At 36.3% G+C, this 16,292-nt stretch overlaps 2 protein-coding genes across 2 annotated transcripts; one reads left to right on the forward strand and one right to left on the reverse strand.

The window, feature by feature from the left end:
- Window positions 1–4,234: 4,234 nt before the first annotated feature.
- On the reverse strand, window positions 4,235–6,677 carry LOC131670935 (uncharacterized). Its single transcript, XM_058946954.1, has 2 exons — window positions 6,194–6,677; window positions 4,235–4,323 (listed from the first exon to the last, which is right to left on the reverse strand). Exons 1-2 carry the CDS (start codon window positions 6,675–6,677, stop codon window positions 4,235–4,237), a joined length of 573 nt encoding a protein of 190 aa, XP_058802937.1.
- A 3,556-nt stretch (window positions 6,678–10,233) lies between these two features.
- On the forward strand, window positions 10,234–11,725 carry LOC131670940 (histone-lysine N-methyltransferase SETMAR-like). The gene is made up of 5 exons (XM_058946968.1): window positions 10,234–10,636; window positions 10,779–10,988; window positions 11,060–11,292; window positions 11,361–11,592; window positions 11,634–11,725. The coding sequence occupies exons 1-5, from the start codon at window positions 10,234–10,236 to the stop codon at window positions 11,723–11,725; spliced, it is 1,170 nt and encodes a 389-aa protein (XP_058802951.1).
- Window positions 11,726–16,292: the final 4,567 nt, after the last annotated feature.

A 16,292-nucleotide genomic window follows, 5' to 3' on the forward strand; every position in this document is an offset into this window, starting at 1 on the left:
ACAGGGACTGGACCTAAAAATGAAAACTTTAAATAGTTTGCACAAGGACGTCATTTATGCTTCTAAAACAATGGACAGTATTGCTCCGCCCAAAAAAAGGAGCCCACGTAATATAAGAACTAAACGTCTAACGCCTTTTGGAGGCATTGGTACGCTTAGCCATAGCTTATTTGGACTAGTGATAGAGGACGAAACTAATGAGATAAATAAAAATATAGATCGGCTATTTGCAGATCAGAAAACTATGGCAAACCTAGTAGAAAAGAAAACTCATGTAATATTGACTGGCATGGACAAATTATATACTATGATGGACAAACATAGCGAAATTATAACACACCTAGAATCGCAAGTTGCGGATGTACTAAATAAAATGGAGGACGACCGGAAACAATGGGACTACATTATGCTCTTATATTCTTACGGAAGAGCACTAGAAGCACGTTTAGATCATTGTATTGATGAATCCAGAAGACTATTGGACATATTGCATAATGTCAGAGAGGGTAGGATACAACCAGACCTGCTTACCACCGACGTATTACACCAAATAACCTCTGATATCAAACACGCATATCACGACTTGGATTTTCCGATACCTTCAGAATATTTAAGAATAGAAGAGATTGTAAAAATTTCTAAGGTAGATGCAATTCACAAATCAGGACGGACATTCATAGTTTTGCATCTGCCCTTAGTGGACAGAAATTTATATAACCTTTACAGGTTGCATTCCATATTAGTTCCTCAACCATCCGCATCTACCGGAAATTCAGCCTACATAAGATACAGATATCCATATCTAGCCCTGAACAATGATCTAAAACAATATATGCGTTTGGATTATGCCACTCTAAAAGAATGTATAAGTACACATCATGCATTCATTTGCCCGACCAAGGCACCGCTACTGGACATTAACCTCAACCAGGATTGTGAAGTCCGAATGCTATTACAACCGTCGCAAAAGGAAATCTATAATTGCGACTTGGTAATTAGGACACAACAAACAACGCAGTGGAATTACATAGAATCTGACGGATCTTGGTTGTTTTCAGCGGTAAAACCCGAAAACTTACGTATCAGTTGCCCGGGTCATAAAGATGAACCTGTCCGTCTGGAGGGCATTGGTATTATTAAATTAGCACCAGGGTGTATAGGACACACAACTGATGCAACGTTAATGACCGAAATAGATAGAAATGCTACAGAGCAATATATCTACAAACCGGACCTTACCCTCAATGTAACTTTCCTTTACCCTATACTAAACGAATCCTCTAATAACCTCCAAATAACATCATCTAAACGACAAGAAACAATAAAATGGGCACCTCAATTGGTTGGCTGGAAAAATAAAGAAAGAACATTAACCGAAATAATGGACAAAATGGAAATAGTGGGCGAGCATAAACGTGTAACGTCCTATCATTCGAATCTAATCTACGGAGGGTTGGGAGTGAATGGAATTATATTCCTGGCTGCTACGCTCTTGCTAGCTTATAAATGTTGCAAAACAAAAAAATGGGGAACATGTACTAACAATACTAAGAAAAATAATGAATTGGACATGAAACAGAACCCTGCTACTATAATTACCTTCACTAATACTCCGGAAGTAATTAGCGTCGCTCAACACGAAACAGAGTCCTGTAACAATCTAAACTACTAATTAACACAACTGGGACCATTAGTACCGGACTTTATCTCATGTAAAGAAACATGAAGGACGGATGTGTATTTTCTTTTTCAGCCCTAGTATTCTTCTTGGACATAATGAACAATCAGCCTGCTTCGAGTATTGAAGATCCAAGAGGCATTAGATTCTTGTACTCGGCTGATATAAAGTTGAGTGACTTACTCGTAAAACTAGAATCTGTAGGGACAATTATAGAATTCCATTCCATAGAAAGTATATCAGGACCGGATACAAAATTGGCTCTATGCCGATATCAAAACACCAGACAGGCTGAAAAGGCTAGAAAGCTGGCGCAATGTATTACTGGAACTTCCCGAAAAGAAGCCGTATATTCAGCCGACTTGAGATCTCGAATATACAAGAGTGTGATAATAAAACCAAAGACACCCATTAATAAGAAAAGATTATTGTGTAGACTACCTTGGGCAGTTCCGGAACAAAATAGGGAGGTCGAATTCTTTGAACATTTTGTCGAATTTGGACGACTATTATATCATAGAGACAATAGAGGACGACTTTCATTGGGGTATGTACAATACTATGATGAGAAAGATGCAACTAGAGCTTTACAATACAGTAACCCTGAGTATGGTGCACAATATGCTAAAGACCGTGAACAAGAGGCGAAGGAACCGTATTATGCTGGATATGTGACGATTATGTCGATGCAAAACTAGAAGATGAACACTTCTATACTTGTAAGTGGCAATACCAGAGGACATTGTGGTTAAACAAAAATAATTCTGCATCTAACGACAGACAACGTAAAGTTAACAAGAAACAACGTACATCGAACTCACTTGAACGACTGTCAGAAAGGCCTAGATACATGTCAAATATAATGGTACAAATAACAAACACCGGTGCCGCCAGCTCCCCTGATGCATCGACCGAATCACAAACAGGACATGGAAAGGACGTTGCTGAAATATACATGAAAAAACCAAATTCAGAATCTAACTGTCCAGAAGGAACGGCCACCGAACAAGATTTGGAAGTGACTGATGGAGAAATCGAGACTGAGGTCAACTCAGAAGATCAGAAATACTTAGAAGATACAGCTGCGTCATAAGAAAATATTTTTTTTTGAACTCCTCTCTTTCATAAACAATTTTATATATACAATTTTTATATAGTTTCGTGATGTTACGTACATTTTTATTTATCGAAATCTGTATTATTTCACCTTAAATTTTAGTATGTAAAGCGGGTAGAAGGACAATAACTATATAATCGGACTTCACGGACTGTCTTTATCACACATAACTCCATTCATTCATATACTCTATTTAAAACTTTTACTAATGTCTCTCTCTTCTATATCTTTATCCTACTATTATTTTCTTCTACATGGACATAATCTTACAGGACATAGTCATGTCAACGCCCAATAGGATGAACGCCTTAACGAAAGGGGTCACAGTAGCACCCTATCACCAAGAAGAAAACACCTTGGTGGTTACTTTCCCTTGGACTACCGCGGAATCTGATGTAGTCCAAAACATCCTAACTTATGGACCTATAGAACAACTGCATCAATTTGGGTCTCGACTGGATGGACACATGTCCCTCCGTATACGCTACTGCGCCCACGCGGACTATCATTCGGCCTTAAACAACTACCTGAATGATAGTATCCAGTCCTTAAATCCCAACTCTCCCAGAGTTGTGATCAGAGAACACGAATTCGGACATCGGGTATTCCTCCGAATCCCGATGTACTGTTCGCGGGAACAAGTATTTAAGGACTTGGCAACCTGTGGGACTCTGGAATATATGTATTTTACGCCTATCACGACATATGGTTCACATTTCCATTTGACCTGCAGTGTGCGATTTGTGTCCAAGGGTTCTGCTGCTGAGGCTGTCCGACTATACCATAGGGTATATGGAGCCAAGTTGAACGAACTAGAAAGGATTGTCCCCCTGTCCCTGCATAACAAGAACCAGTACATTCTTCATGCACAATGCGAAAGCATTGTCATGAAGAAGGATTTCGAAGTCCATAAAAACCTATGTAACATGCAAATAGGTAAGGATTGGATGAAACATTGGCTATGTGACAAATCCTTCGAAAAACGAAGCTTTTACCTCCATCTACGTCAGTGTTAATATGAGGACTAGGTGGAACCAGAGCAGTCCGAAGAATCTGTGGACCAAAACCTGATATTCACCACCATGCTGGAAAACATTTTGGACGAGTTGGCAGCAATGCCCATAACGCTACCAACCTATAACTTTAATTTTCAATCCTTAGAACTCTTTTTTTTCTTATCTTTATAAAAAAAAATATAATATGTATAGTAACCATTTTAATAGTACATATATATTACCCGTTTTCACCTTCCTTAATCATTCATGTTTATTCATTCTCACTGGACATATGATTCCCGAGGACGGTAATCATTCTAAGGGGGGAGGATGTTAAGTGACAACTTTTAAATTCACTTCATCCTGATATATGTATTAATGTAATGTAAAATTTATATGTATTAGTATTATGTATAATTGCGCCGCGCGTATTAATCATACACATTAAGTGCGCGTGGGCTGTTCGGCGGCCGCATAGTAATGCAGTGACGGCGTAGTAACATTCTCGCGCTGCATTACTGTATCGCCCACGCCTAACAAAGCCAGAGTTAATCACGACCAGTTGTACACAGCTTAATTCTCTTCAGATTTACGTACAGTTTTTATTCAGTTCTTTTCATACAGTTTTGATCTCAGTTTCTAGTCAATCAGTTTTTTTATTTATCGTTAAATTCCTAAAATCAGTATATTTATATCCTTCCTATCAGCGATTAACGTATACGCGCGACGAAAGTAACAGCGTTCATTAACGTATTATTATATATATATATATATATAATAATATTATTATTATTATATATATATTATAATATATATTATATTATAATATACTTAATATATATATATATATATATACGTATACAGCGTACGATCAGACGAATTCCAGCACAATTACTTATTACAAGGACAACAGTTATTATAAGGACCAGCTAAAATAAAAGGAATATATTTCTTGGACAAATATTTTAACAATATACACATTTATATAACTATATAAATTCGAGGACAACTCCATTAATAATAACACAGCCACACAAAAAAAAGTGGCAAAACCCACAGACCAGACCATGCAGACTTTATGTTTTTGGGGTCGCTGAGTCCGAATCCGGGGTGACTTTTGTCCCACCCCCGCGAGGTCAAGGGCAAATGGAGGTCAAATTTGCAGAAATGGAGAAAATCAATTTTCTCCAGTCTATATATACGTTTTTGGGGTCGCTGAATTCAAATCTGGGGTTACTTTTGTCACACCACCTTGGTATTGTAGTATTCATCAAAAACAAACAGAAAGTCATGCCATCTAATTTTTTCTGCTATACCATACGCATTTCTCATCGAATGAACGGTGCAAAGGTTTTCTTTTACGTTTTTTTGCCGTTTTACAATCTCTTTTCAACATCCAACAGTAGTCAGCCAACATGCATGTATCCCATCTTCCTTGATAACGCTTTTCCATCACTTTCACATCTTGATGGAAACGTTCACCTTGTTCTTCACTATAATCACCACAGTTTTCAGGGAAACTATCCAAATGATTGTGTAGAAAATGTAATTTGTAATTCATGAGACAACCCATCACCCTAAAGCTCTCCACCATTTGAGATACAATTTCTTTGTAATTGGGGCTTCTACGATTACCCAAAAAGTTTGCGGTAACGTCCTTGAAGCTAAGCCATGCAGTTTGTTCGATGCTGGTCATGGAACTAATAAACTTATCATCAGCCATCATTTTTCTAATCTCTGGACCATCAAAGATACCTTCTTTTAATTTCGCATCCGATTTACTTGGAAATTTGCTTTCCAAGTACTTGAAGCTCTGAGCATCTTTATCTAAAGCCTTGACGAATTGTTTCATGATACCAAGTTATATGTGCAATGGTGGAATGAGAACTTTTTTAGGGTCAACCAATGGGGTAGCTTTAACGTTGTGTTCTCCAACAGTTAGAGATTTTCTCTCAGGCCATTTATGATCAGTATAGTGCTTTGCTCGATCTCGACTATCCCATAAGCACAAGAAACATGGCGTCTTCGTAAAACCAGACTGCTGTCCTAACAATATTCCTGAAACTTTCAAATCACCACAAATACGCCATTGATACTTGTCATATTTAATTTTTTGCAGTATAATTTTGAGATTACCGTATGTTTCCTTCATTGTGGTGGAGTGCGCTATAGGAACTGAGGCATAATAGTTGCTATTGTGCAGTAATACAGCTTTCAAACTTCTGTTTGATGAATCTATGAACAATCTCCATTCTTCGTCTTTATACACATTAGGTTTAATTTCATTCATTAAACCTTTTACGTCTTTACAATATACTATTTTATCACCATCACGATTCATATCTTCAAAGTATGGTTCGAAACTTTTGCTTCTTTTTCTGTAAAAAGATACTCTAGTAGAACTTGCCAACTGATTCATGCCTTTCAAAGCTGAAGCTAAATGTTCTGCTCCATCTTTAGGTAAGTTAAGCTCTCTAACTAGGTCGTTCAGTTTATCTTGAGACCATAACTTTACGCTTTTGTCTTTCTGGCCCGCTGGAAGGAAAATATCATCATCTTCATCATCATCATCAGTTTTTCCATCAATATCACTGTCATAGGATTCATCTTCCAAATCATCACCTACATCATTGGTAGCATTGCCATTATTGTCATCACTTATGTCGTCACAATCTTCGTCATTATAATTTCCATCATTCGTATCCGATTCAATGGATAACTTCTCAAGCACATAAAGCTCTTCATTGGTAATCGATTTTTCAACAGCTTTTTTTACAGAAGTGACTTTAGCGTAATTCACTTTTGTTTTTGATTTACTATTCAATCCTGAAACTTCAGTATTGCAGAAGTAGCAATCTTCGCTTCCATCTGGTTGATACCATTCCATTGGGCTAATAAATATGACATCATCACGTTTTTTTGTCTTTTCCCATTTACAAAGCATTTTACGACATCGTTCGCAGATGCTACCTGGAGTCCACTCTTTTATAATATCATCCGTCTCTAATTGAAAACATGATTTGTGAATTTTTCTGAGGCGTTCATTAAAATCACGACGAAATTTTTTAGGAGTATATACTCCACAGACGAAACAAAAAAGATTACGATTTTTTTTGCAATTATGACGAGAAGTAGAAGGTAAATGTTCCATGATTGACAGTATAACCCCGCACGTTAGGGATCCTGGTCCGATCGCAGGTGAGTCCGCTGTCCCGGAGGTGATAACTCTTATACCTCTCCGGGGCTAAGTATAAGAGCTTTCCGACTTTGACGAGGACAGTGTCAACTCGTCGTCAGACACACTACAGCTTCATCCTCACACCCTAACGCCCCCTGCAAGGCAGTGCGCTTCCACTGGCATCGTTACCTCGACAAACTAATGAGCGGATCATCCCACACATCCCTATTTAGGGCAGTGTCACCGTCACAGTTTTTGTCGAGGCAGCAGGTTAAGGCAACTTTGAAGGAAAAATTCATATTTGAATTCTTCTCATTCATGTCACCATACATTTATACAATTAGCAAATACATGCTGGTTTTCTAAAAAGTTTTCTACTCATGATACAGAAAACTCTAATGCATTTAGGATTGTTGAACGTACGATTTCACAAATATGAAAGAAATAAATATGATTTTTAACTTTTTGGGGGGTAGCAAAAGCCCAAATTATGAAGTATCTGAAATTGTTGAGAACATAACGCCGAAGTAAGTGGCGGCAATGATGAGGATAGAAGTGATGACTCGAATGATGATTCAAGGTTGAATTCTACGAAAGTGATAACGATGGAGAAACTAAAGAAGACGATGATGACGATGACAATGTTTTCCTTCCGGCGGGTCAAAAAAAAATAACATAAAGTTATGAACTCAAGGTAAACTGAACGACCTTGTTAGAGAGCCTAGTTTGAAAGATATGAATCAGTTGGCAAGTTCTACTAGAGTATCTTTTTACAGAAAAAGAAGCAAAAGTTTCGAACCATACTTTGAAGATATGAATCGTGATGGTAATAAAATAGTATATTGTAAAGACGTAAAAGGTTTAATGAATGAAATTAAACCTAATGTGTATAAAGACGAAGAATGGAGATTGTTCATAGATTCATCAAACAGAAGTTTGAAAGCTGTATTACTGCACAATAGCAACTATTATGCCTCAGTTCCTATAGCGCACTCCACCACAATGAAGGAAACATACGGTAATCTCAAAATTATACTGCAAAAAATTAAATATGACAAGTATCAATGGCGTATTTGTGGTGATTTGAAAGTTTCAGGAATATTGTTAGGACAGCAGTCTGGTTTTACGAAGACGCCATGTTTCTTGTGCTTATGGGATAGTCGAGATCGAGCAAAGCACTATACTGATCATAAATGGCCTGAGAGAAAATCTCTAACTGTTGGAGAACACAACGTTAAAGCTACCCCATTGGTTGACCCTAAAAAAGTTCTCATTCCACCATTGCACATATAACTTGGTATCATGAAACAATTCGTCAAGGCTTTAGATAAAGATGCTCAGAGCTTCAAGTACTTGGAAAGCAAATTTCCAAGTAAATCGGATGCGAAATTAAAAGAAGGTATCTTTGATGGTCCAGAGATTAGAAAAATGATGGCTGATGATAAGTTTATTAGTTCCATGACCAGCATCGAACAAACTGCATGGCTTAGCTTCAAGGACGTTACCGCAAACTTTTTGGGTAATCGTAGAAGCCCCAATTACAAAGAAATTGTATCTCAAATGGTGGAGAGCTTTAGGGTGATGGGTTGTCTCATGAATTACAAATTACATTTTCTACACAATCATTTGGATAGTTTCCCTGAAAACTGTGGTGATTATAGTGAAGAACAAGGTGAACGTTTCCATCAAGATGTGAAAGTGATGGAAAAGCGTTATCAAGGAAGATGGGATACATGCATGTTGGCTGACTACTGTTGGATGTTGAAAAGAGATTGTAAAACGGCAAAAAAACGTAAAAGAAAACCTTTGCACCGTTCATTCGATGAGAATCGCGTAAGGTATAGCAGAAAAAATTAGATGGCATGACTTTCTGTTTGTTTTTGATGAATACTACACTACCAAGGTGGTGTGACAAAAGTAACCCCAGATTTGAATTCAGCGACCCCAAAAACGTATATATAGACTGGAGAAAATTGATTTTCTCCATTTTTGCAAATTTGACCTTCATTTGCCCTTGACCCCGCGGGGGTGGGACAAAAGTCACCCCAGATTTGAATTCAGCGACCCCAAAAACGTATATATAGACTGGAGAAAATTGATTTTCTCCATTTTTGCAAATTTGACCTTCATTTGCCCTTGACTGTGACGTGGTGGGGCAAAACTGACCCCGGATTCGGACTCAGCGACCCCAAAAACATAAAGTTTGCATGGTCTGGTCTGTGGGTTTTGCCACTTTTTTTTTTGTGTGGCTGTGTAATAACAAACAAACATTTAACAAGTAAGTAACTCAAGGTTCATTATCATAAAACTGTATTCTTCTTACTTATTTTTATATAATCATAATTCTTGGAGTAATTACCATTTGGCAAATTCCACGTATTCATTTGGTGTATAACTACATACATATATATATATATATGTGAATATACAGGTTGATTCTGAAACATATGAAGAGTTTGGTACCATTCGATTCGTTTTGAAAAATGGAATAAGATGGCACAGTTAAAATTTTTTTTTGATAATTAGTCAATTAGATAATCGCGATTGAATGTCAGCCAATGAGCGGCTGGCTACGGCCGACGGGCCGCGCGACGGCGAGTCGCGACGGAGAAGGGAGGTCGACTCGCGCATGTTATTCAACAGGTGACAGAGGTGCTCAACTCTTGACCTGTTACTGCTAGCAGCCGTTATGTTGACGTATTTTGATATTATGAATATCAATAATAATATGGATAAAATTATTAAAAAATACGTTGCAATGTAATAATGCATTACATTCTTTTGTATCGTAAAAAAACATGAATTTTATGAAATCAATAAAAACATGTGTACTACATGCGCTTTTACGAAAATATTGCACATTGTGCAATTACTTGCATGTTTAATAAACGCATATTAAACTATACGAATAGTTACAATAGGCATTACTTACATTGTAGCTACATACAATACAATACGTGAAATACATTTTTCAAACAAACAATCAATCAATCAATCAATAAATTGATTAATTAATGGTCTGCATTAGTTGCAATAGGGTAATGGATTTAACGCTATTTATTTAATTATCTCAACTTAAGCATCGAATTTTCGATAGTTCAAGGATTTGAATATTTTGTAATATGCAAACTCTCAAACAGTCAAACATCAATAGTTCCAAACAAATGAATAGTAATGTTTGTTTTTTTTGCTATTCATTTGTTCATTACTATTGATAGACTTAGTTGCAAAATTTTCTTGACACGGTGTACTCCATCGTTGCAAAATGGCAAGAAGAAATGCTTATTCCAACGAGGAGTACACCGATATGGTGTTGTGCTTGGGCTGGGCTGAGGGTAATGCGAATGCAGCTGCTCGACGGTACGCTGAGCTTTACCCTCTCAGAGCACAACACCCCAATCCTCGGACGATAGAAAATACCGTGAGGAGGTTGAGGGAAACGGGCAGTGTCGTGGTCAGGAATCCTGATGGAGGACGCCAACGCCAACGCGATCGCCTTCATGACCCTATCGTCGCAGCTTTCGCCGCCGATCCGATAGACAGCTTGCGATCTGTTTCGCGGCAAGTCTCGGCGGCGTTAGGTGTGGCGTGTTCGTACAGCACTGTACAACGGGTCATGAAGGACGATGGTCAACATGCGTATCATCTCCGGCGAGTGCAGTCACTAGGTAAGTGCATAATTTATTATTTATAGCGGTTATGTATTCGCATGTAACGACAGGAGGTCGATCCTGTAGTAACTTTGATATGTTGACGGACACAGTATTTATTTTTATGTTTTGATCAATTATATCTCGGTTTGTATTAAAGACAATGGAACGTTTAATCATTTATTAGAACCTGGAGATCCGCAACAGAGATTGAGGTACTGTCATTGGCTTGTGGACGCGGTTGACGAAGATCCTAACATCTTGGATCGCATTTTATGGACGGATGAATCCATTTTCGGGCGAATCGGAATGTTCAACCAACACAATGAACATGTGTGGGCCCACGAGAATCCATTTGCGGTGCGAGAAGGTATATTTAAGAATAATATTGTATTTGCTTGCACAACAAAATATTTAACAATATTTTTCAACATAATTTAGATCGTTCGCAGCATAGATATGCCGTAAATGTATGGGCTGGTGTGATTCATGACCGAATTGTGGGTCCATTCCGTCTACCGCGAAACCTCAATGCTGGTGCGTACCTCGATTTTCTGCAACATGATCTGCCAGCTCTTCTAGATGACGTCCTCCCAGATCAAAATAACATCATCCTGATGCACGACGGAGCCCCAGCCCACTTTGCGCAGCCTGTCCGAGACTATTTCGACGAGGTAATTGATTACTGTTTGTTTTTTATTAATTTATAAAAAAAAGTATACTGATTTCTATGTTTTTCCAGTCTTACCCTGAGTGGATAGGCCGTGGTGGTACCGTAGAATGGCCAGCACGTTCCCCAGATCATAATCCATTGAATTATTATGTTTGGGGAACGTGCAAAGAGGCCATCTACTCTAACGGTCCACCTGGCAACGCAGATGGATGCTGGCAGGCTGTTCAAGAGTGGGCAGAAAATGTGGCCCCCGATCAAATACATAGAGCGACGCTCCAAGTTTTACGAAGAGCTAGCCTATGTATACAAATGGATGGGGGCCACTTTGAACAATGCATGAAGGCAGGGGGGATCATGGTGATGGAGTAGGCGACGAGGAGCTTGAGAGGGATCCAGAAGATGATAACGATCCAGACTGGGAGATGGACAAATAGAAAGAGGTAAGTCGTAGAAAAGTCGTAAACAAAGTTGTTGGGTTATTGGGTTCATAGAAAAGTCGTAAAAAAGTCGTAAAAAAGTCGTAAAAAAGTCGTAAAAAAGTCGTAAAAAAGTCGTAAAAGTCGTAAAAAAGTCGTAAGCAAAGTTGTTGGGTTATTGGGTTTGGTTATTGGGTTAAAGCAAAAAGTCGTAAAAAAGTCGTAAAATAGTCGTAAAAAAGTCGTAAAAAAGTCGTAAAAAAGTCGTAGAAAAGTCGTAAAAAAGTCGTAAAAAAGTCGTAAAAAAGTCGTAAAAAAGTCGTAAAAAAGTCGTAGAAAAGTCGTAAACAAAGTTGTTGGGTTATTGGGTTCATAGAAAAGTCGTAAAAAAGTCGTAAAAAAGTCGTAGAAACGTCGTAAAAAAAGTCGTAAGCAAAGTTGTTGGGTTATTGGGTTATTGGGTTAAAGAAAAAAGTCGTAAAAAAGACGTAGAAAAGTCGTAAACAAAGTTGTTGGGTTATTGGGTTCATAGAAAAGTCGTAAAAAAGTCGTAAAAAAGTCGTACAAAAGTCGTAATAAAGTCGTAAAAAAGTCGTAAAAAAGTCGTAAAAAAGTCGTAAAAAAGTCGTAAAAAAGTCGTAAAAAAGTCGTAAAAAAGTCGTAGAAAAGTCATAAACAAAGTTGTTGAATTACTGGGTTCATAGAAAAGTCGTAGAAAAGTCGTAAAAAAGTCGTAAGCAAAGTTGTTGGGTTATTGGGTTAAAGCAAAAAGTCGTAAAAAAGTCGTAAAAAAGTCATAGAAAAGTCGTAGAAAAGTCGTAAAAAAGTCGTAAAAAAGTCGTAGAAACGTCGTAAAAAAGTCGTAGAAAAGTCGTAAACAAAGTTGTTGGGTTATTGGGTTCATAGAAAAGTCGTAAAAAAGTCGTAAAAAAGTCGTAAACAAAGTTGTTGGGTTATTGGGGTCATAGAAAAGTCGTAAAAAAGTCGTAAAAAAGTCGTAAAAAAGTCGTAGAAAAGTCGTAAACAAAGTTGTTGGGTTATTGGGTTCAAAGAAAAGTCGTAAAAAAGTCGTAAAAAAGTCGTAAAAAAGTCGTAAAAAAGTCGTAAAAAAGTCGTAAAAAAATCGTAAAAAAGTCGTAAAAAAGTCGTAAAAAAGTCGTAAAAAAGTCGTAAAAAAGTCGTAAAAGTCGTAAAAAAGTCGTAAGCAAAGTTGTTGGGTTATTGGGTTGGGTTATTGGGTTAAAGCAAAAAGTCGTAAAAAAGTCGTAAAATAGTCGTAAAGAAGTCGTAAAAAAGTCGTAAAAAAGTCGTAGAAAAGTCGTAAAAAAGTCGTAAAAAAGTCGTAAAAAAGTCGTAAAAAAGTCGTAAAAAAGTCGTAAACAAAGTTGTTGGGTTATTGGGTTCATAGAAAAGTCGTAAAAAAGTCGTAGAAACGTCGTAAAAAAAGTCGTAAGCAAAGTTGTTGGGTTATTGGGTTATTGGGTTAAAGAAAAAAGTCGTAAAAAAGACGTAGAAAAGTCGTAAACAAAGTTGTTGGGTTCAATAAAAAAAAAAAAAAAAAAAGTTGTTGGGTTATTGGGTTCATAGAAATGTCGTAAAAAAGTCGTAAAAAAGTCGTAAAAAAGTCGTAGAAAAGTCATAAACAAAGTTGTTGAATTACTGGGTTCATAGAAAAGTCGTAGAAAAGTCGTAAAAAAGTCGTAAGCAAAGTTGTTGGGTTATTGGGTTAAAGAAAAAAGTCGTAAAAAAAGTCGTAAAAAAGTCATAGAAAAGTCGTAGAAAAGTCGTAAAAAAGTCGTAAAAAAGTCGTAAACAAAGTTGTTGGGTTATTGGGGTCATAGAAAAGTCGTAAAAAAGTCGTAAAAAAGTCGTAAAAAAGTCGTAGAAAAGTCGTAAACAAAGTTGTTGGGTTATTGGGTTCAAAGAAAAGTCGTAAAAAAGTCGTAAAAAAGTCGTAAAAAAGTCGTAAAAAAGTCGTAAAAAAGTCGTAAAAAAATCGTAAAAAAGTCGTAAAAAAGTCGTAAAAAAGTCGTAAAAAAGTCGTAAAAAAGTCGTAAAAAAGTCGTAAAAGTCGTAAAAAAGTCGTAAGCAAAGTTGTTGGGTTATTGGGTTGGGTTATTGGGTTAAAGCAAAAAGTCGTAAAAAAGTCGTAAAATAGTCGTAAAAAAGTCGTAAAAAAGTCGTAAAAAAGTCGTAGAAAAGTCGTAAAAAAGTCGTAAAAAAGTCGTAAAAAAGTCGTAAAAAAGTCGTAAAAAAGTCGTAGAAAAGTCGTAAACAAAGTTGTTGGGTTATTGGGTTCAAAGAAAAGTCGTAAAAAAGTCGTAAAAAAGTCGTAAAAAAGTCGTAAAAAAGTCGTAAAAAAGTCGTAAAAAAGTCGTAAAAAAGTCGTAAAAAAGTCGTAAAAAAGTCGTAAAAAAGGCGTAAAAAAGTCGTAAAAAAGTCGTAAAAGTCGTAAAAAAGTCGTAAGCAAAGTTGTTGGGTTATTGGGTTGGGTTATTGGGTTAAAGCAAAAAGTCGTAAAAAAGTCGTAGAAAAGTCGTAAAAAAGTCGTAAAAAAGTCGTAAAAAAGTCGTAAAAAAGTCGTAAAAAAGTCGTAAAAAAGTCGTAGAAAAGTCGTAAACAAAGTTGTTGGGTTATTGGGTTCATAGAAAAGTCGTAAAAAAGTCGTAGAAACGTCGTAAAAAAAGTCGTAAGCAAAGTTGTTGGGTTATTGGGTTAAAGAAAAAAGTCGTAAAAAAGACGTAGAAAAGTCGTAAACAAAGTTGTTGGGTTATTGGGTTCATAGAAAAGTCGTAAAAAAGTCGTAGAAAAGTCATAAACAAAGTTGTTGAATTACTGGGTTCATAGAAAAGTCGTAGAAAAGTCGTAAAAAAGTCGTAAGCAAAGTTGTTGGGTTATTGGGTTAAAGAAAAAAGTCGTAAAAAAGTTATAGAAAAGTCGTAGAAAAGTGGTAAAAAAGTCGTAAAAAAGTCGTAAACAAAGTTGTTGGGTTATGGGGTCATAGAAAAGTCGTAAAAAAGTCGTAAAAAAGTCGTAAAAAAGTCGTAGAAAAGTCGTAAACAAAGTTGTTGGGTTATTGGTTCAAAGAAAAGTCGTAAAAAAGTCGTAAAAAAGTCGTAAAAAAGTCGTAAAAAAGTCGTAAAAAAGTCGTAGAAAAGTCGTAAACAAAGTTGTTGGGTTATTGGGTTCATAGAAAAGTCGTAAAAAAGTCGTAGAAACGTCGTAAAAAAGTCGTAAGCAAAGTTGTTGGGTTATTGGGTTATTGGGTTAAAGAAAAAAGTCGTAAAAAAGACGTAGAAAAGTCGTAAACAAAGTTGTTGAATTACTGGGTTCATAGAAAAATCGTAGAAAAGTCGTAAAAAGTCGTAAGCAAAGTTGTTGGGTTATTGGGTTAAAGAAAAAAGTCGTAAAAAAGTCGTAAAAAAGTCATAGAAAAGTCGTAGAAAAGTCGTAAAAAAGTCGTAAAAAAGTCGTAAACAAAGTTGTTGGGTTATTGGGGTCATAGAAAAGTCGTAAAAAAGTCGTAAAAAAGTCGTAAAAAAGTCGTAGAAAAGTCGTAAACAAAGTTGTTGGGTTATTGGGTTCAAAGAAAAGTCGTAAAAAAGTCGTAAAAAAGTCGTAAAAAAGTCGTAAAAAAGTCGTAAAAAAATCGTAAAAAAGTCGTAAAAAAGTCGTAAAAAAGTCGTAAAAAGTCGTAAAAGTCGTAAAAAAGTCGTAAGCAAAGTTGTTGGGTTATTGGGTTGGGTTATTGGGTTAAAGCAAAAAGTCGTAAAAAAGTCGTAAAATAGTCGTAAAAAAGTCGTAAAAAAGTCGTAAAAAAGTCGTAGAAAAGTCGTAAAAAAGTCGTAAAAAAGTCGTAGAAAAGTCGTAAACAAAGTTGTTGGGTTATTGGGTTAAAGCAAAAAGTCGTAAAAAAGTCGTAAAAAAGTCGTAAAATAGTCGTAAAAAGTCGTAAAAAAGTCGTAAAAAAGTCGTAGAAAAGTCGTAAAAAAGTCGTAAAAAGTCGTAAAAAAGCCGTAGAAAAGTCGTAAAAAAGTCGTAAAAAAGTCGTAAAAAAGTCGTAAAAAAGTCGTAAAAAAGTCGTAAAAAGTCGTAGAAAAGTCGGTAAACAAAGTTGTTGGGTTATTGGGTTCATAGAAAAGTCGTAAAAAAGTCGTAGAAACGTCGTAAAAAAAGTCGTAAGCAAAGTTGTTGGGTTATTGGGTTATTGGGTTAAAGAAAAAAGTCGTAAAAAAGACGTAGAAAAGTCGTAAACAAAGTTGTTGAATTACTGGGTTCATAGAAAAGTCGTAGAAAAGTCGTAAAAAGTCGTAAGCAAAGTTGTTGGGTTATTGGGTTAAAGAAAAAGTCGTAAAAAAGTCGTAAAAAAGTCGTAAAAAAGTCGTAAAAAAGTCGTAATAAAGTCGTAATAAAGTCGTAAAAAAGTCGTAAAAAAGTCGTAAAAAAGTCGTAAAAAAGTCGTAAAAAAGTCGTAAAAGTCGTAAAAAAGTCGTAAGCAAAGTTGTTGGGTTATTGGGTTGGGTTATTGGGTTAAAGCAAAAAGTCGTAAAAAAGTCGTAAAATAGTCGTAAAAAGTCGTAAAAAA

This window comes from Phymastichus coffea, unplaced genomic scaffold (genome assembly GCF_024137745.1).
Source record: "Phymastichus coffea isolate CEN01 unplaced genomic scaffold, Cenicafe_Pcof_1.1 PCOF00009, whole genome shotgun sequence".
NCBI lineage: Eukaryota > Metazoa > Arthropoda > Insecta > Hymenoptera > Eulophidae > Phymastichus > Phymastichus coffea.

Coding starts and splice junctions, on each gene's coding strand:
- LOC131670935 (XM_058946954.1), bottom strand. CDS start 6,677: ATGGAATGGTATCAACCAGATGGAAGCGAAGATTGCTACTTCTGCAAT. Junction 4,324..6,193: donor AGGCATGAATCAGTTGGCAA/GTTCTACTAGAG, acceptor TGGCTTTGTTAG/GCGTGGGCGATACAGTAATG.
- LOC131670940 (XM_058946968.1), top strand. CDS start 10,234: ATGGCAAGAAGAAATGCTTATTCCAACGAGGAGTACACCGATATGGTG. Junction 10,637..10,778: donor CCGGCGAGTGCAGTCACTAG/GTAAGTGCATAA, acceptor TTTGTATTAAAG/ACAATGGAACGTTTAATCAT. Junction 11,593..11,633: donor TTTACGAAGAGCTAGCCTAT/GTATACAAATGG, acceptor CAATGCATGAAG/GCAGGGGGGATCATGGTGAT.